The sequence below is a fragment of the Aotus nancymaae genome, unplaced genomic scaffold, assembly GCF_030222135.1.
Source record: "Aotus nancymaae isolate 86718 unplaced genomic scaffold, 86718_ANA_hifiasm-v0.15.2.pri h1tg000051l, whole genome shotgun sequence".
In the NCBI taxonomy this organism is placed as follows: Eukaryota; Metazoa; Chordata; class Mammalia; order Primates; family Aotidae; genus Aotus; species Aotus nancymaae.
This window is the reverse complement of record NW_026988465.1, coordinates 14904251-14924680: the sequence shown is the minus strand read 5'-3', so window position 1 is coordinate 14924680 and position 20430 is coordinate 14904251. Positions and strand designations below refer to the sequence as shown.

Here is a 20430-nt window from a genome sequence, read left to right as displayed (position 1 = left end):
AATAGGAATGGATCAAAGCAGAAAAAAAAACAAACAGCTTTAACAAGATTCTCCAATTCCTTCTCCTTTGCTTGCAACCTCTGTCACCCAGCAAAACCCAAAACTTCCAAAGTCTTTTCCCAAGTAAAGTCGGGGGAAAGGATCTCTTTATAAGGTCCATTTCTCTCAGGAAGAGAAAGCTTATCCTGCCGGAAACAAAGCTGTGTAAGTTCTATAGCTTCAGAAATGTCTCAATTCTGCTTCGTTGAGAAATGGTTTCCTTTTGCTCAAGATACAGAAAAAGTGTCCCCACACACAGATGTACATGCACACACAGAGAAGATATTCTCTTTCTGATCCTGCTGCCATCACATTAAAGTTAATTCTTATGACATCTCACCTCAACTAAGAGACCTGTAAAGGCTAACTATTGGCTACAGTCTGTCTCAAACAAGAATACTTCCATTATGGCTGGCCGGCCACGGTGGCTCACGCCTATAATTCCAGCACTTTGGGAGGCTGAGGCAGGCAGATCACCTGAGGTCAGGAGTTCAAGAACAGCCTGCCCAACATGGTGAAACCCTGTCTCTACTAAAAATAAAAAAAATTAGCCAGGCGTGGTGGCAGGTGCCTGTAATCCCAGCTACTCAGAAGGCTGAGGCAGGAGAATCACTTGAACTGGGGAGGCAGAGGTTACAGTGAGCCAAGATTGCACAACTGCACTGCAGCCTAGGCGACAACAGTGAAACTCCATTTCCCCCCCCAAAAAAAAAAGAGTATTATGGACTGGTATCATGTCAGCCCTCTGCCTCCCTATCTGCCAATGTAATAAATTCCCCAACCACAGCCAGGCAAAGCTAGCACATTTTAACCTTTCCAAAGGTAGCAGCTACCATCTGCCCACTCACAGGCCCTACACAGTGCTGCTTACGAATCTTTTTCCTGGTAAATTCCTACCCTGCAGGGTCTGTGACCTCTCACTCTCCCTCACCAGAATGCCTTCCCCCACCCAATCCCACCCATTCTTTATGGTCCAGCGTCACCAGGCCGTGGCAAGCCTCCAGAATCTCTCCCTGTCATCAACTCCTAACTCCCACTCAACCAGACCTTTTAACTATATGGACAAATATAGTTAATATCAGCTCTGTGATATCATTATCGTCTTAGATTCCTTTGTAGTGGGGCTGGAAGAGGGTTCTGGCTTCATGTCTGACTAATTCTAAGCATCTCAGTATAGGTTACTTCTTTACAACTGTTCCACTGATGACAACCATCGAAAACATGTATCACAGGCTCTAAGTTTTTCTTTCTTTCTTTTTTTTTTTTAAACAGGGTCTCACTCTGTCACCCAGGCTGGTGGGTGGTGGTACAATCCCGACTCACTGCAGCCTCAACATCCTGGGCTCCAAAAATCTTCCCACCACGGCCTCCCAAGTAGCTGGGACTATAGGCACCTGCCACTATGCCCACTTAATTTTTGAATTTTTAGTAGAGATGGGGTTTTGCCATGTTGCCCAGGCTGGTCTCAAACTCCTGAGCGCAAGCAATCCACCCACCTTGACCTCCCAAAGTGCTGGGATTACAGGTGTAAGCCACCGCACCCAGCCCCCAAGTTTATAGAGTATCACACACACTAACTTGTCTGATTAGAAGCGGAACTGAGTATCAGTTACTTAAAAATTTTTTTTAGGACAGCTCAAGGCTTTCTGATGAATGTTCAGTTCTTGCACTAGATTGTAACACGAAGATGCCTAAGAGGCCTCTGGATTTGTGCCTGGCTTTTGCTCCTAGACCCCTGGGCTTTGTGCCATTTTCTGTGACTTTTGTAGAAGTCCCATCCCTGATTCCTGAGGTGCAGTTTCTACGTTCCTGTTGGTTTTGTGGAGGGGATTAAAAAAAACTAAGATTGCTAGGTAGTATATAAAATTAAATATAAACAGACAGAGAGAGGCCTCAATGTGATTTTGGTTTTTGGAAACAATGTTTCACTACCCAGACTAAAGTACAATGGTGCGATCTTGGCTCACTGCAAACTCTGCCTCCCAGGTTCAAGCGATTCTCCTGTCTCAGCCTCTCAAGTAGCTAGGATTACAGGCATGCCACCACACCAGACTAATTTTTTCATTATTAATACAGGCGGGGTTTCATCATGTTGGCCAGGCTGGTCTCAAACTCCTAAACCTCAGGTGATCCACCTGCCTCGGCCTCCCAAAGTGCTGGGATTACAGGCGTGAACCACTGCACATGGCCCACTGTAATTTTTATGTAAATAATATTTAAAAGCTTTAGTGCACCTGCTTTCTGAAATGAAATCTAGTCCCTTAGTATTTAGATTAGAGTTTCCCTTATTTCTCTCGTAAGATGAGATCTCAAACAGCTAAGATACTAACAGGCAGGATATGACTACAGCCTTACACAGAGATGTGTGCACTATTATCAAAGCTTTTTAACAAGCTATTGATAAGATGAAATGCCTACTTACACAGTTAGTATTGCTGAGCCTACCTTAACAACTTGGGGTTTTTTGTTTTTGTTTTTGTTTTTGAGACAAAGTCTCGCTCTTGTTGTCCAGGCTGGAGTGCAGTGGCACAATCTCAGCTCACTGCAATCTCTCTCTCCAGGGTTCAGGCAATTCTCCTGCCTTAGCCTCCTGAGTAGCTGGGATTATAGGTGCCCGCCACATGCCCGGTTAATTTTTTTTATTATTAGTAGAGACTGGGTTTCCCCATGTTGGCCAGGCTGATCTCAGACTCCTGACCTCAGGCAATCTGCCCACCTTGGCCTCCCAAAGTGTTGGGATTACAGGTGTGAGCCAAAGTGCCAGGCCTTAACTTGAGTTTTTTGTTTATTTGTGAGACAGTGTCTTGCTCTGTCACCCAGGCTGAGGGGCAGTGGCGAGATCATAGCTTACTGCAGTCTCTGACTCCTGGACTTAAGCAATCCTCTCACCTCCTGAGTAGATGGGACTACAGGCACGCACCACCATGCCTGGCCTATAGCTTGTTCTAGGTAAGGCTAAGGCAAAGCATTATCATTAAACGTTTTTATTTGGTGACTCTGAAAGAAATGTAAAGAAAACTCCAGCCAGTAACTACAACACAGGTATAAAACACTAACCAAGTCCTGTGAACATCCTGTAAGTCAGCCTAATAACTGTTCTCAACTCCATAAAATTTAACAACCTATGAATTAGTCTGGACACTACAACATTTGATTAAACAATCCCTGCTGATGGGAGTATATTTCTGAAAATGTTCTCTTATGGTATATCAGTCAATGCTTACTAAGGACAATTACAGTGTAGGTCTTTTAAAGATGGTGTATTGCCACAGTAGAGAGGGAGGGAAAAGAGAAAAAGAAGAGACAGTCCCTGCTACTAAGAAGTTTACCCCGAACAGAGATGAACTGTGTATCAGCCTGAAGAATTGAGAACTCTTGCAAAGAAACAAATAGTTGAAGCAAATTAACACCTTGCCAACTGAGTTCAAATGTTCACACTACAAGAAACTCCAACATGCCTCCAAGAACTACAAGTGAATACATTCAGGTCACAAAATTGTAGGCTAAATAAATATCAATTTAAGAAGCAATATAGTAAAATTTCAGCTGGCACCCTCGTGGAAATGAGTCACTATGGGTGATCGTGTTTTCTAAAGAGTTGTAGCTAATATTGCCCATTTAAGTACAAAAGCCAAAAGATTTTGAATTAAAAATATTTTTTCTTTCTTTCTTTTTTTTTTTGGAAATAGGGTTTTGCTGTGTTGCCCAGGCTGGAGTGCAGTGGTGGGATTATAGCTCACTGCAAACTCAACCTCCTGAGCTCAAGCTATCCTCCCAACTCAGCCTCCCGAGTTGCTGGGACTACAGGCACACACCAACATGCTTGGCTGGCTGTTTTTTTTGTTGTTGTTTTTTTGTTTGTTTGTTTTTCTGTAGACACAAGGCTCACTATGTTGCCCAGGCTGGTCTTGAACTCCTGGGCTCACGTGATCTTCCCCACTTGGCCTCCCAAATGCTGGGATTACAGGTGTGAGCCACTGAGCCTGATGGATTAAAATTCTTAAACTGTAACACTTTTGGCATTCTCAAAATATACTGGAGAAAACCTTAACCCACTACTCAACAACAACAAAAAAATCCTGGCACACAGAAACCCTGATCTAGAAAAGACATTACAGGGTGATGATGTATCACACAGGGCTTACCACATTTTTCCTTAAAAGTAAGCCACTCTGGGAAATTTAAAATTAAACATTTAGATAATTTTGCAAAACACCTGCTACCGTGTAAAGTAAGGTCTGTGTGTGTGTACACAATGCAAGCATCTAAGGCTCCCTAAAAAAGTGCTCCTCCCCTGAGAACTTGGAGAGTCCCTCAGTCGAAAAGCAATGCTCAGGAGGGCTACCCTGTTGCTGACATCCAACCTCGCAAATGGACGACGCCACTGCTGATGAAGCTTAGGTAACAACGAAACTGAGATGGAACAATCAGAACACCGTTCTCCCCATACCTCCTAAAGGGACATCTTGGAGCTGAGTCTTATCCTTTCTCCACTCAGAGACAACATCCAAGAGAGCATTAAAATGAAAATCCATGCGCTTGTCAATAGTGGGGTCAGTTATTCTTCCACCTTCCTGAATTAAGTCACATCTTTCTCCCAATTTATGCATGCTGATGCCAAGCTTCAAAATAATAAGAATAAGAAGGTGAAAATTTTCCCTGGAAAAACATATTTACAGGTTCTAAGCTGAAAATCAGACAGAGCTCTCATGGAGAAAACGGTCCAATACCTCTCAAAAATAAAGCTAAATATACTTCACGTGGAATGGCAGCAAAGTCAGGCAGTGAAAAAAAACCAGTATGAAATCTACAAGATTTTATTTGATGAGAATGTGACGAGGGCAGCAACAGCTCCTACGTCATGGCTGCTGTAACTTTTTGGCTAATGTTTCAGATGCCAGACACTGCCTGTCCTTGCTCTAACATTCTGTCTCCTCTATGGACCCTCATGTAAATGAACACACTGTTCACTCACAGCAGAAGCTGAAATTGAATTGACCATCAATAAACATTTCAGAAGAAGGCTTGCACCCACCAAGTCTTCAAAGAAACTGTAAGACTGCCAGACAAAAGACAGGCTGCCTCATTAAATATGACGTTCAGATAAGTAATACATAATTTTAAGTATTAAGTATGTCCCAAATATTGCATGTAAAATATCCCATGTAATACTGGGAAATACTTGGGTAAAAAATCACTTGTTTATCTGAAAGTGAAACTTAATTGAGAATCCTATATTTTTATTTGCTAAATCTGGCAACCTTAAAATTATGAGCTAACCAAGTGGCTTGAAAATAACAAGGAAATAAAATTAAAGAGATTACAAAAAGGAAAACAATCTTCTACATCCTCCAGTTCTACCTCTCAGAAAGGCAGAGAAGTAAGTTCTTACTACTTTTCAGAGGAGATGAGGGGGCTGTTATATGTAATTTCCTTTGCAAGCATATTAACACTGCACACAAGCAAAGTGAAACTGTTTCTCTTTCCTTTCCTTACAACACAAAGCTAAAAGAAACTCACTTGCTCACACATTAATGCCATTGGGTTGTTAATACAGCCATTGACTATCTGAGCTCCTCTTCCCACCGTGACGCCTTTAAAAGATTTATCATCCCAGACTCGGCCTCCAATTCTGTCTTTGGCTTCCAGGACAGTCACCTAAAAAGACAGACAGTCAGGGAAGCTAAATAGGACACAGGAGTTGTATCAGACACAGTATTATAAAAATGTAGAATGACACGGTTAAACAGCCTCTATATTTAGTTAATTCAAAATATTTCTACAAAAACAAGTTTAAAAAGCAGGCAGTGTGAACAGAAGCCAAAATAGGTGTTCAAAACAATCCATCTAGACTCTAGCAAGGAAAAACTGAGTGGTCTGTTGAAGGAATCACTCAAACCAGATAGTAAGATTTGATGAACTACGCCAGAGGCAGTGGCTCACGCCTGTAATCCCAGCACTTTGGGAGGCTGAGGCAGGAGGATCACATGAGGCCAAGAGTTTGAGATCAGTTTGGCCAACATGGTGAAACCCTGTCTCTACTAAACATACAAAAATCAGTCGGGCATGGTGGCACACATCTGTAATCCCAGCTACTCGGGTGGCTGAGGCATGAGAATTGCTTGAAGCTGGGAGGTGGAGGCTGCAGTGAGCTGAGATCGTGCCACTATACTCCAGCCTGGATGACAGAGCGAGACCTTGTCTCAAAAAAAAAAAAAAAAAAAAAATTTCATGAACTAGCACATGAAATGTACTTTGAAAACTGTCTATAAAATAGTATTCTGTAAGTTAAGAAGCACAGTTAAAAACACTTAAAAACTTCTTTAGGTGATTCTTCCTAAGAAATATCTACATAGCAAAATTCCTTTAGCACTGCAAATAAGCCTTAACTTCCCTATATTATTAAAAAAAAAAAAAAAAAGCATACCACTCCATATAATTATGACTTCATGGGCTTGACCTAACCAGGTCTCACACCCAGGCTATTTTATCTCCAGCAAATTTCTAATGCTGGTGGCAAGAGAAGCTGTTCTTGGGTACACAGGCAGCGCCGCACCTGTAGCCCTGGGATTCAAAGTGCCACACTTCTCTGGGTTACATTAACTGAAAATGTGAGTCCTACTCATCCCAAGGCCAATCTTACGTTTCTCGATCTCTAGAAACTACTTCAAATTCTCAAGAAGAGGTTCCCCAAGTTAACCATCTTTCAGGCTACTCAGAGGACTCTGTTTCCCACCCACGGGGAGAATGGAGGGTCTCCTGGGTGTTTCCCCATCACTTGGGGATAGAGGGGAAAGTAATATCAATTCTCTGAACATTCTTTCTCAAACTTAAATGCTTCACTTTCTCTAACTAGGAAGGCTACACCTTGTTGTATCCTCTTTCTCTGACTTCAATTTTATACAGAGCTATCCATTTCTAGTTTTTTTTGGTTGTTTTTTTTTTGAGTTGGGGTCTCACTCTGTCACCCAGACTAAAGTGCAGTGGCTCGATCTCAGCTCACTGCAACCTCCACCTCCTAGACTCAAGTGATTCCCCCACATCAGCCTCCTGAGTAGCTGGGACCACAGGTGCACACCACCATGCCCAGCTAATTTTCCTTTTGTATTTTTTTTGGTAGAGACACAGTTTTGCTAAGTTGCCCAGGCTGGTCTCAAACTCCTGAGCTCAACCGATCCGCTCACCTCAGCCTCCCAAAGTGCTAGGATTACAGGCACTGAGCCACTGTGCCCAGTCCATTTCTAGTTTCTTTTAGTATAAGAGGAAAGCCAAACATTAAAGACAGACTCCCTAGATTTTCGATTTTAATAACCTTTCTTGTAATACAATCTGTAGGTTTTCCAAGTAAAACTCAAAAAACCTTGGCCCAAATATCTAACACTGAAATAAGCAATCAGTTGAAACATGTGCTAGGCCAGGAGCAGTGGGTCATGTCTGAAATGAGATTCAAAGGGCATCTTTGATAGGCATAAAAAAATTTAACTGGAGGCTGGGCACGGTGGCTCATGCCTGTAATCCTAGCACTTTAGGAGGCCGAGGTGGGCAGATCACTTGAACTGAGAAGCTTGACACCAGCCTTGGCAACATGGTGAAACCCTGTCTCTACCCAAAATACAAAAAGTAGCCAGTCTCATAACACTGTCTCAAAAAAAATAAATAGATTTAAAAAAAAAACAAACTTAGAACTGAGTATTTCAGAAACTTTTACACAAGAAATAGTGAATATCCATGCTAGTATTCTGTCTCAAACTACTGTGGAAATGGGCTTTTTCCCATCATTTCTATCGTGTGAATAATAATCTGTCAAAAATTTCTACTTTAGCCAGGCATGGAGGCTCACGCCTGTAATCCCAGTACTTTGGGAGGCCAAGGCAGGCAGATCACTTGAGGTCAGGAGTTCAAGCCAGCCTGGCCAACATGGTGAAACCCTGTCTCTACTAAAAATACAAAAAAATTAGCTGGGCATGGTGGTGCGTGCCTGTAATCCCAGCTACTCAGGAGGCTGAGGCAGGAGAATTGCCTGAACCCAGGAGGCGGAGGTTGCGGTGAGCCGAGATCACACCATTGCACTCCAGCCTGGGTAACAAGAGTGAAACTCTGTCTCAAAAAAAAAAAAAAAAAATACAAAAATTAGCTGCGCATGGTGGCACGCACCTGTAATCCCAGCTTGAACCCACGAGGCAGAAGTTGCAGTGAGTTGTGATTGCACCACTGCACTTCAGTCTGGGCGACAGAGCAAGACTTTGTCTCAAAAAAAAAAAGAATTTCTACTTTAATACCAAGTTAGAATTTCTTCTGACTTGCTCATTAGTCTAAAATTCTCTCCAAAGCTGTGAGCATTTCTATTTACCTTTCTCTTATGAAATCAATTTTGAGTTTTATAACTTTTCTAGGACCTAATGTAAACATATAATGTATTTAGTATTATTCACAAAAAATAGGAACTGGTTTCTAAATCTTAGAAATTTGAACAAAAAGGAGCAGCCAACCATCTGTTCTAACTCCATATGCCCAAAATCCTACCTTAATTCCAAAGTTATGCAGTTGCCTCGCAGCTGCTAATCCTGCTGGACCAGCCCCGATAACAATGACTGTTTTCTTAAAAAGAAAAGAAACAAAACTCCAATTAGAGCGGGTAACAACGTCCTGTTTTAAGATGTTCTGGAACTGCAGAGCAAATTAGTTCATTTACATTTTTTTGCTGTTCTTAGAAAGTTATTTTCCTAAAGAATGTGCTGGCACTTGTCTTATGAGTCCATTCCCTTTTTCCCTACAATCCGGGGACACTGCTTGCCATTCTCCTTTCAGGAGAAACACACTCTACAAAAGCCTTGCTTCTGTACATTTTATGGTGATCATGTGGCTTTTACTAGTATTGTTAACAGCAATAGACTAGTGTGTGTCCTGACCAATGGCAAGGTTATCGCTAAAGCTACAATCACCTACATTGTGGTAGTCCTTAGGGAGAAGATACTGGTCGGTTCCCACGTTGAGAACGCCTGTGTTGATGAGACCTTTCCTCGTCATAAAATACAGTATCCTCTCCACTTCCTGAACACATCGAATACGCACGAGACCCCGGACGATGATGTGAGGAATACATTTCTGAGGAGTAAGAGCTTCCTGTGTTTGGAAATAAAACCAAACTGTTTTTCCTTTAAAGTCCCAAGGAATTCAAATAATTCAATAGCAAGAAAACAATCCATTTAAAAGACGGGTAAAAGATCTGAATCGACATTTCTCAAAAGCAGATGCTCAAATGGCCAACAGGTACAGTCCTCCCTGGTATCCATGGCGGATTAGTTCTAGAACCCTCCTGAGAAGATCAAACTCCATAGATGTTCAAGTCCCTTATGTAAAATGACATAGTATTTGCATATAGTCTATGCACAGCCTCCAGCATACTTTATGCTATCTCTAGATTACTTATAATACGTAATACAATGTAAATGCTATGTAAATAGTTGTTACATAATATCATGTAGAAAATGACAAGGAAAGTCTGTATAGTGTTTAGTACAGATGCAACCATCCATTTTTTTCCCCAAATATTTTCAAGATGTGGAACCCACAGGTACAAAGGGCCAAGTGTATATGAAAAAATGCTCACCATCACTAATCATCAAGGAAATGCAAAATTAGAGCCACAATGACAATCACCTCACACCTATTAAAATGCCTGTTATCAAAAAAGACAAAAGGTAATAAATGAAGCAGAGAAAAAAGAACCTTATACACTGTTGGTAGAATGTACATTAGGATAGGCATTATGGAAAACAATATGGAGGTGTCTCAAAAAAAACTAAAAATAAAACTACCGTATGATCCAGCACCCCCCACTGTGGGGTAGACAGTCAAATAAAATGAAATCAGTACATCAGAGAGATGTGCGCTCCCATGTTCATTCCTGTGTTATCATAACTGCCATGATACAGAATCAACCTAGAGTCCACTTATTGATGAATAAAGAAAATGTGCTATAACCACACAATGGAATACTATTCAGCCTTAAAAGAAAAGAAACAAAATCCTGTCATTTGTAACAACATGGTTGAACCAGAAGGACATTAGGTTACGTGAAATAAACCAGACACAGACAAATACTGCATGATCTCATGTACATACACACGTGGAATCTAAAAACGTCCATTCACAGAAGCAGAAAGTAGAATGGGGGTTACCAGATGCTGAGGGGAGGGGGAATAGGGGAGATGTTGGTCAAAGGACACAAAATTTCAGTTTAGACAAGAGGAATAATTTCAGGAGATCCATTTCACAACATGGTAACTACAATACATAGTTAACAACAATGTATTGTATACTTGAAAATCATGGAGAGATTTTTAAGTTCTCGGCGACAAGAAAATGGTAAGTATATCATGTAAGGCATATGTTGATTAAGTCAATTTAGCCATTCTACAACATATATATCTTTTTTCTTTTTTTTTTTTTTTTTTGAGACGGAGTTTCACTCTGTCGCCCAGGCTAGAGTGCAATGGAGCGATCTTGGCTCACTGCTACCTCCACTTCCTGGGTTCAAGCAATTCTCCTGCCTCGGCCTCCTGAGTAACTGGAACTACAGGTGCCTGCCACCACCGTCGGCTAATGTTTTATATTTTTAGTAGAGACAGGGTTTCACCATGTTGGCCAAGGTGGTCTCAAATTCCTGATCTCAGGTAATCCACCCGCCTCAGCCTCCAAAGTGCTGGGAAGTACAGGCGTGAGCCACCACGCCCGGCCACAATATATATATATTTCAAAACATCAGACTGTCCATCATAAACATATACAATGTTTATTTCTCAATTTAAAAGGCAAACCAATTAATTTTTAAAATATTGTTTTAGTTCCTCAAAAGGTTAAACCTGAAATATCGTAATACCAATCCTTAGTATATACCAAAAAGAACTGAAAACAGATGTTCAAACAAAATGCTCACAATAGCAGTATTCAAATAGGGAAAAGGTGAAAACAAGTCAAATGCCCATCAATGGATGAATAGATAAATAAAATGTGATATGGACAATGGCATACTATTCAGCTATAAAAGTGAGTGAAGTTCTGACATGTGCTACAACAAGGGTAAATCTTGAAAACATTATGCCAAGTGAAAGAAGCCAGTCACAAAAGGCCACATATTACCAGCTTCCATTTACTGGAAATATCTACGACAGGCAAATCTATACAGCTAGAGAGTAGATTCCTGGTTGCCAGGGGCTGAGAGCAGGAGAAAATGAGAGAAGAGACTGCTTAATTTGTACAGGGTTCCCTCTTGGGATAATCAAAAAGTTCTGGAACTAGATAGTGGTGATGGTTATACAACATTATACACGTACTTAAATGTCACTGAGTTATAAAGTTTACAATGGTTTAGATGGTAAAAATGGGGCTGGGCACAGTGGCTCATGCCTGTAATCCCACCACTTTGGGAGGCTGAAGCAGGAGGATCATTTGAGCCCAGGAGTTGGAGACCAGCCTGTACAACATAGGGAGACCTTGTCTCCATCTAAAAAAACAAGACAAAAAATATGGTAAATTTTATGTTATGTGTATTTTACCACAATAATTAAAAAAAAAAAAAAACTCTCCAGGTAATTCAAATCCATCACTTATCATTAAGACAGTAAGAACAAAGGGACGTTTACCCAGTGGGGAAAAAGAAGAAGGAGACAACAGGAGGATACAGCAATTTACACTTTATCACACAGGTATTCTCAGAGCAAGAACGACTGCAGCAGAAGCATGGCGGCTGAGCACGTGACACTCCTGACTCAATGAAGGCCACTACTGAAATCCAGGCTGCTGATCCTATTGACAGCAGAAAGAGCTGGATTCTTGTGACTGATAAGATGTTGGGAGCCGGTGCAGTGGCTCACACCTGTAATCCCAGCACTCTGGGAGGCCAAAGCGGTCAGATCACCTGAGGTCAGGAGTTCAAGACCAGCCTGGCCAACATGGTGAAATTCCATCTCTACTAAAAATGCAAAAATTAGCCAGGCATGGTGGCACACACCTGTAATCCCAGCTACTCAGGAGGCTGAGGCAGGAGAATCACTTGAACTCGGGAGGCGGAGGTTGCAGTGAGCCAGTCAGCTGAGATCATGCCACTGCACTCCAGCCGGGGTGACTGAGTAAGACTCCGTCTCCAAAAAAAAAAAAAGAAAGAAAGAAAGAAGATGTGGGTAGTTGCATTAATAGCCGTAACTTAATCAGGTTATGTCATCTCATTCTGGATTCCAATCCAGTGAAATGCCAAGGTGAAACTGGCATATCTTTACTCAACACCACTTTGACAGTCTTGCACAATGTTCAGCATTCAGCAATGACTCAAATTGCTGATGAAATTAATAAATCAGAAAAATGCTAGGGTCAAGAGAATCTTTGTGGGTTTTTTTTTTGGAAACAGGGTCTCTCTCTGTCAGCTAAGCTAGAGTGCAGTGGCACAATCATGGCTTACTGCAGCCTTGACCTCCCAGACTCAAGCCATCCTCCTACCTCAGCCTCCCAAGTAGCTGGGACTACAGTCATGTGCCACCACACTTGGCTAATTTTTTAATTTTTTGTGGAGATGGAGGTCTCACTATGTTGCCCAGACTGGTCTTGAACTTCTAGGCTCAAACAATTCTCCTGCCTCGGCCTCCCAAAGTGCTAGAATTATAGACATGAGCCACTTCACTCAGCCCTTTTAAAAAAAAAAAAGAAAAACCAGTATTCCCATTCTTCCCCATAATTTATCTTCGCCCCTTTCAAGATGGGTACAGTGTGACAGGTGACAGCCCTGACATTTATTAGTCCCAACAGAAGAAAGGTACTGGTCTTGACTAAGGATGCTGAAGTGGCTGGGCGCGGTGGCTCACGCCTGTAATCCCAGCACTTTGGGAGGCCGAGGCGGGCAGATCATGAGGTCAAGAGATCGAGACCATCCTGGCCATGGTAAAACCCCAAAATACAAAAAATTAGCTGGGCACGGTGATGCGTGCCTGTAATGCCAGCTACTCAGGAGGCTGAGGCAGGAGAATTGCCTGAACCCAGGAGGCGGAGGTTGCGGTGAGCCGAGATCGCACCATTGCACTCCAGCCTGGGTAACAAGAGTGAAACTCCGTCTCAAAAAAAAAAAAAAAAAAAAAAAAGGACGCCGAAGTGAACAAAAATTCCTGCCCTCAAGGATTTGAAATCCCATCTTTGATGTTTTTCCCTCCTGCTATTGCCATTAGAACTCTTTGGACCAAATCTTGCACCGTATACTCACCACTGGAGAGTCGGCATGCTGACTACATGTGGTCTAAAAATGGTGATTTTCAACATGGGGGGATTCTGAACCCATTTGGAAATGTCTACAGACATATTTGGTTTTCACAGTGGGAAGAGTTACTGGAATCTAGTAGGTAGAAGCCAGGGATGTTGCTAAATATCCTACAGTGCAAAGACAGCCCCCACTACAAAGAATTATCTACCCAAAATATCAACAGAGCTAAGGCTGAGAAATCCTGGCGTACAATATTCCGTCCCCAGATAAAGTGTCCCCTCCTCTTCAACATGGTCCTCCGTCCAGTGCTACTGGCCAACATACCCTTACTTACTTTGCAGTTAGTATACCACAGCGCGAGGATGAGGTTTCTCAAAGCCAGGTACATGGTGGGATCTCGGGAATACTCTGGAAACTCATAGAGCTCATCCAGTTCCATCACATCTGGCCTCACACAGAGGGCTTTGCCACACTCATTGGGCTGGTAAAAAGGCTGGAAATATCGGTTCATGCCTGGAACTGATAGGTAACACAAATGGGCAACTCCTACAAGCTCCACTGTCTACCCTCCATAAATATCTTTGCTTCCTCCACCCAGTTAGACCAAAGGTACATAAATTAAATATTTTTCTCATTCTTTCTTCACATTATTCACAATTTTAATTTCCATAGCATGGAAATTTATTTTTAATTGTAGTAAAAAAATGCATATCATAAAATTTATCATCTTAACTTGTTTTTGTTTTGGATCCAGGGTCTTGCTCTGTTGCCCAGGCTGGAGTGCAGTGGTACGTACCATCTCGGCTCACTACAACCTCCACCCACTGGGTCCAAATGATTCTCATGCCTCAGCTTCTTGAGTAGCTAGGATTACAGGTGCCTACCACCACACTCAGCTACTTTTTGTATTTTTAGTAGAGATGGGTTTCACCATGTTGGCCAGGCTGGTCTCAAGTTACTGGCCTGAAGTGACCTGCCCACCTCGGCCTCCCAAAGTGCTGGGATTACAGGCCTGAGCGACAATGCACAGCTATCTTATTTGTTTTTAAGTGTACAGTTCAGTAGTGTTAAGTACACTCACACTGCTGTGCCACAGATCTCTAGAACTTTTTCATCTTATAAGACAAACTCTGTATTCACTGGATGTTCGTTCCTCATCGAAATACATTTTAAAAATAACTTTTATGGCATTTTTCTGACTATAAAATGAATAGGTTCACAGAAGTAAATAATAAGCACTAACCCCTGATTATGTCTGAGTAGTGGAGTCACATTTAAGGATACACTTTATCCTTATTTCTCTATTAATAGAGATTATTCATGTAATAGATAGTTGCCTTTATGAAATTGGAAAAAATGCTATGAAAGTGCCGTTTTCTAACCTGATATATTTTTTTTTGAGATGGAGTCTCACTCTACCACCCAGGCTGGAGTGCAGTGGCACAGTCTCGGCTCACTGCAACCTCTGCCACCGGGTTCAAGCAATTCTCCTGCCTCAGCCTCCCGAGTAGCTGGGATTACAGGCACCTACCACCGTGCCTGGCTAATTTTTGTATTTTTAGTAGAGATGGGGTTTCACCATCTTGGCCAGACTGGTCTTGAACTCCTGACCTCGTGATGCACTGGCCCTGTCTTCCGAAAGCACTGGGATTACAGACATGAACCACCGTGCCCAGCCTCTAACCTGCTTTTTAATGTATACAGTATCATGAATACTTTTCTGTGTCCCTAAATATGCATTCAATGGCTGTATAATATTTTCTTATTATTCAACCATTTCCCTATTGCTAAGCATTTAAACTTCATCCAATTACGTCACTATTATAAACAATGTAAAAAGAAATTTCTTTGTGCCTAATCTTTGGATTTACTTTTGATTAGTTGTTTAGGATAAATTCCTAAAAATAGCATTGCTGGGTCAATGAGTCTCTATTTTAAAGTTTTTGATGCACACTGCCAAATCGTCCTTCATAAACATACGCTCTCCCTAATAGATAGTAGTCAAGTGCCTCTTTTATCACATCTTCGTTAACCCCGGGAATTATCACTTTAGCTTTGATTTCCACATCTATATTTCAATGTTATTGTAAAAAAAAAAAAAAAAAAAAAAACAAAACTTAAGATAGGACGTAATGTAAAAATCTGTGTGCATAATCAAAAATGCCATTTGTTCCTGTACAGGCAGTAGGAAATCCAGAATTCCTGCTTCTACACCAAGAATTCTAATGTAGAATTTAAAAAATGCCTTTAAAGTAAATAATGAGACCAGGCGCAGTAGTTTATGCCCGCACTTTGGGAGTCGGGGGGAGGGGCAGATCACTTGAGATCAGGAGTTCGAGACCAGCCTGGCCAACACAATGAAACCCTGTCGCTACTCAAAATACAACCATTAGCCAGATGTGGTGTGTGCCTGTAATCCCAGCTACTTGGGAGACTGAGACAGGAGAACTGCTTGAACTTGGGAGGAAGAGGTTGCAGTGAGCCAAGACTGTGCCACTGCACTCCAGCCTGGGCAACAGAGTGAGACTCTGTCTCAAAAAAAAAAAAAAAAAAAAAAAAAAAACAAGTAGGTGTGGTGGCACGTGGTTGGAGTCCCAGCTACTCTGGAGGCTGAGACAGGAAAATTACTTGAACCTGGTGGCTGGAGATTGCAGCGAGCTGAGATCATGCCACTGCACAACAGCCTGGGTGACAGACCAATATCTGTCTCGAAAATAAAATAATAAAAAATAGCTGCACACGGTGGCTCACGCCTGCAATCCCAGCACTTCGGGAGGCCGAGGCGGGTGGATCACCTGACGTTGGGAGTTCTAGACCAGCCTGACCAAGATGGAGAAACCCTGTCTCTACTAAAAAATATAAAATTAGCCGGATGTGGTGGCGTATGTCTGTAATCCCAGCTACTCGGGGGGCTGAGGCAGGAGAATCGCTTGAACCCGGGAGGCAGAGGTTGCAGTGAGCCGAGATCGTGCCATTGCACTCTAGCCTGGATGACAAGAGTGAAATTCCATCTCCAAAATAATAAAAATAATAATAAATAAAGTAAATAATCAGCAGCATGCTTGCCCTGCAGTTTTAAATTTTTTTTTTTAGAGTAGATCATTTTGCTGGGATCACCAATGGCATAACTGGAGGCAGAAAGACTCAGGACTACTCATAAGGTTCAAAATTTTTCCTGGTAAGTCAGAGTTCATATTATCATTAAACAAGACATCAATCCAACTTTCAAATAAACACACATTAAGTCCTGTAGACAATTCATGAGTGTTGCAGGTTTTCCAAATTACTGAGGGAAAATTAACCACATTGGTACTTTTTTTTTTTAACCAATACACAATTTTTTTTTACACTATACACAAATGATATGACTGATCCACAGTATAACCATTTCCATGAAATAATGAGGGGCTTTATATCCTAGCTAGTATACATTTTTAAAAATAATTTTTATCTATTTATTTGTTTTTAGATATGAGGTCTCACTATGTTGCCCAAAGCGGTCTCGAACTCCTGGCCTCAAGGGATCCCCCTGCCTTGGCCACCCAAAGTGCTGGAATTACAGACATGAGTCACTGTGCCCAGCCTGCACATTTAAAAAAATCCTTTGCATTTTGCTCACTCATACATTCCCCAGGGAGGGTAGTGGGGAATGGAAAGCAGGGAGTCCCAGGAATGGCTCTCACCGTGCACGGAGGGGGCAGCCTTGGAGTGCTCCAGTTTCCCAGGGCTGGCATTGCCAGTGGCAGTGGCGCGGTGTGTGCTGGTGCAGGAGGGGCTCATGCCAACACAGTCAGGGTAGTAGGCAGACAGCAGAGGCGCTGCCACGCTGTCTTTCAGCAAAGGAGGTAGGATGAGCATAGAGTACCACCAATGGTTGGAAACTTCCAACACTCTCTGCAATGGGCCAGGCAGGAGGAAGAAAGACAAGGACAGACAAGAAACGTACATGAAGATTCTGTCAAGAACAGAGGGTTCTCTTCTCACTCATCCTTAACCCACTATGCTTTTTCTCATTCAGACTTAACAATTCTATTCCAGAGCTCTACACACACAGATGTAGAAACAAAAATGGGCTGATAATACCTGGTGAGAATGTCTCCCAGGCAGAATTCTTTCGACATATGGGAATAGCCTCCCTTATCCCATCCCCAAAATAACCCCCACCAATGCCAGGTGAGTCTTAAAGCTGTGCCCATTTACTAGATGGCAAGCCTAGGTTTAAGTCTGATGTGGGAAATGTATCTCTGCTCAGTAATCATCTATCATCCAAGCCCCTCGCCTTTAACTTAGGATTTCAAGATAGTGAAAATTGGGAAACTGGGCATAAAAAATAATGCTCCCAAGTAGTAGTCAAGTATTACTGCTTTTTGCCAAAGGCTACTAAAAAACTTTCAGGGGAAAAGTGCACTGCAACCATCAAAATAAGATGCCAAATGTAGAACTGAACAAAGGCAGCTATTTTCAGTCTTCAAATATGTGATCCTGTTCCAGAGTTGACTTAACATATAGAGTCATCAAATCAGAGCCTTCCCATGATGACTACTGCAATAAAGAGAAAGTCTATGTGGCTTCTGAAGCAAAACCACCACAATCCATGGTAGACAGCCTTTTCTAAATGCAATCCGACACTTATGCTCCAAGAATTCAGAAAAAAAATAATGTCTATTCTGGAGCCTAGAAAACAAATGTGTGCATACGCACACCTATATATACATACTGATATGGTTTGGCTGGGTCTCCACCCAAATTTCATCTTGAATTTTAGTTCCCATAATCCCCACGTGTCATGGGAGGGAGCTGGTAGGAGGTAATTAAATCATGGGGGCGGTTACACTCATGCTGTTCATGTGATAATGAGTTCTCACGAGATCTGATGGTTTTATAAAGGGCTTTTCCATTTATGCTCAGCACTTCTCCTTCCTGATGTCATGAAGGACATATTTGCTTCCGCTTCTGCCATGACTGTAAGTTTCCTGAGGCCTCCAAGCCTTGAGGAACTATGTCAATTAAATCTCTTTCCTTTATAAATTACCTTGTCTCTGCCAGTTCTTTATAGCAGCGTGAGAAAGGACTAATACACATACACGCACCTTTTTATGTAACAGAATGGATTTAGAGTAGATTTGTTAAAAGACAATGCTCTCTTTGCCTGAAAAGCTATTGTAGTTCCTGAATTTCAGACATTAGAACAATCCAATCCTGAATCACTGAAAATCAGAATAACTCAGAATTCTAGAAACTTGAGAAACCCAAAATTTAAAAAACGATTTTCTGAAATAGCCAGTGGATCTGATTACAAGGTACACTGGAGTCTGTCAACTCAGGTAGCAAAATCTTATGGAGACAAAGGAAATGTGACCAGCTTTGCCACCTGTAAGTACTGCACCCCCCTTCCACACCTAGGCAAGGACAGGACAAAGCCGTCATGCTGAGGTCAGAATGCCTAAGAACACTCCTGCAGCTGAATCCAGGCCAAGACAATCAAACTGTAGCTCTCCCACGCTTTTCTTAGGAGGACTCAAGTGGAGAAAAGGTCACAAAGTCATCCTTGAAAAACAAGTACAGCAAGCCTGAGCCCTAGAGCAAGGCAGCAGAGCTCCATCTTCCTCTTTATTTCCTTTTAATGAAAAGCAATATAACTTTATTTTTAAAGTTGGGGACAGGATTACCCATAATATCACTATTGCTAACATTTTCATAATATCGTTACCATGTTAGATTAAAAAGTCACTATCAGCAGCCAAAGAGAAAAATTCATAAAAGTGTTACTGTCATTTCCTTATAACACTTATCAACAAAGGCACAATTAACTCCAATCCAGAACACGCAGAAATACTCACTAGATCCTCTGGGAGGGAACAATGATCTGAGGTCTCAGGCTACAAACGAAAAACAAGTGTTAAATTAGGGTTGCTTATAAAATGTAGTCTTAAGTATCAATTTATCTTCAAAAAGGTATCTCTTTTCACCTATCAGAGTGGCAAAGGAAAACATTTTGATGAAACAATGTATAAGTGAGAGTGCTGGGAGGCCTGGCTTGGTGGCTTATGCCAGTAATTCCAACATTTTGGGAGGTCCAGCAGCACTTGGGAGGTCCAGCAGCACTTTGGGAGGTCAGGGTGGGCAGATCACTGCAGGTCAGGAGTTTGAGACCAGCCTGGTCAAAATGGTGAAACATCGTCTCTACTAAAAATATAAAAATTAGCCAGGCATGGTAGCAGGTGCCTATAATCCCAGTGACTGGAGAGGGTGAGGCGGGAGAATTGCTGGGACCCGGGAAGCAGAGATTGCAGTGAGCCGAGACTGGGCCACTGCACTCCAGCCTGGGTGACAGAGTGAGATTCCATCTCAAAAAAAAAAAAAACAAAAAAACTGAGGGTGTGAGGAGACATAAGGCTGTTCCTGGTGGAAAATAAAGGCATATAAAAACCACGAAGGGTGGTGACAAACTACGAACATTTAAAATGCACAATCATTTGACATCGTCTTTTATAACTGAAGATACACATGACACATCCAGCAATTCTAACTGGGTTATATTTTCCAGAGAGATATTCTTGTATACCTGCAGCAACAGAGGCATTAAGGAGCATTATTTGTATTCAAAAAAAGCTAGAAACTGGCCAGGCTCAGCAGCTCATGCCTGTAATCCCACAACTTTGGGAGGTCAAGGCAGGTAGCTCACTTGAGCCTAGAAGTTTAAGACCAACCTGGGTAACACAGACAAACCCCCCACCAATCTTTGCAAAAATTGCAAAAATCAGCCAGGCATGGGGGTGCATGCCTGTACTTCCAACTACTCGGAAGGCTGAAATGGGAAGACTGACTGAGCCCTGAAGGTTGAGGCTACAGTGAACTGTGATCACACCACTGTACTCTACCTGGGTAACAGAGACCTTGTTTCAAAAAAAAAAAAAAGGAAAAAAGAAAAAGGAAAAAAGCTAGAAACCACCCAAAAGTCATCAACAGTACAATGGATATCCAAATTGTATTACAGTCAAACAATGGCATGCTGCACAGCAATGAAAACAAACTATAACCACACATTACAACATGGACATGTCTCACAAGCAATGTTGCACAAAAGAAGCTAGAACAGGCCGTGTGCAGTGGCTCCCACCTGTCATTCCAGCACTTTGGGAGGC

The 20430-nt window shown here is 42.0% G+C and overlaps 1 protein-coding gene across 5 annotated transcripts in view; it reads right to left on the bottom strand.

Annotated features, from left to right (window-relative positions):
- Positions 1 to 20430, bottom strand: part of KDM1B (lysine demethylase 1B) — a 109161-nt gene that overhangs the window by 17752 nt on the left and 70979 nt on the right. For 3 of the 5 annotated variants that reach the window (XM_021665341.2, XM_021665340.2, XM_064363021.1), the window contains 7 exons: positions 19126 to 19164; positions 16969 to 17179; positions 13620 to 13804; positions 8986 to 9162; positions 8563 to 8637; positions 5560 to 5697; positions 4490 to 4661 (listed from right to left, as the gene is read on the bottom strand). In XM_021665341.2, coding sequence (XP_021521016.1) covers positions 4490 to 4661; positions 5560 to 5697; positions 8563 to 8637; positions 8986 to 9162; positions 13620 to 13804; positions 16969 to 17179; positions 19126 to 19164 — 997 coding nt within the window. The remainder of the gene's footprint in view (positions 1 to 4489; positions 4662 to 5559; positions 5698 to 8562; positions 8638 to 8985; positions 9163 to 13619; positions 13805 to 16968; positions 17180 to 19125; positions 19165 to 20430) is intronic. The other 2 variants (XM_021665342.2, XM_064363022.1) reach the window with 2 other exon arrangements.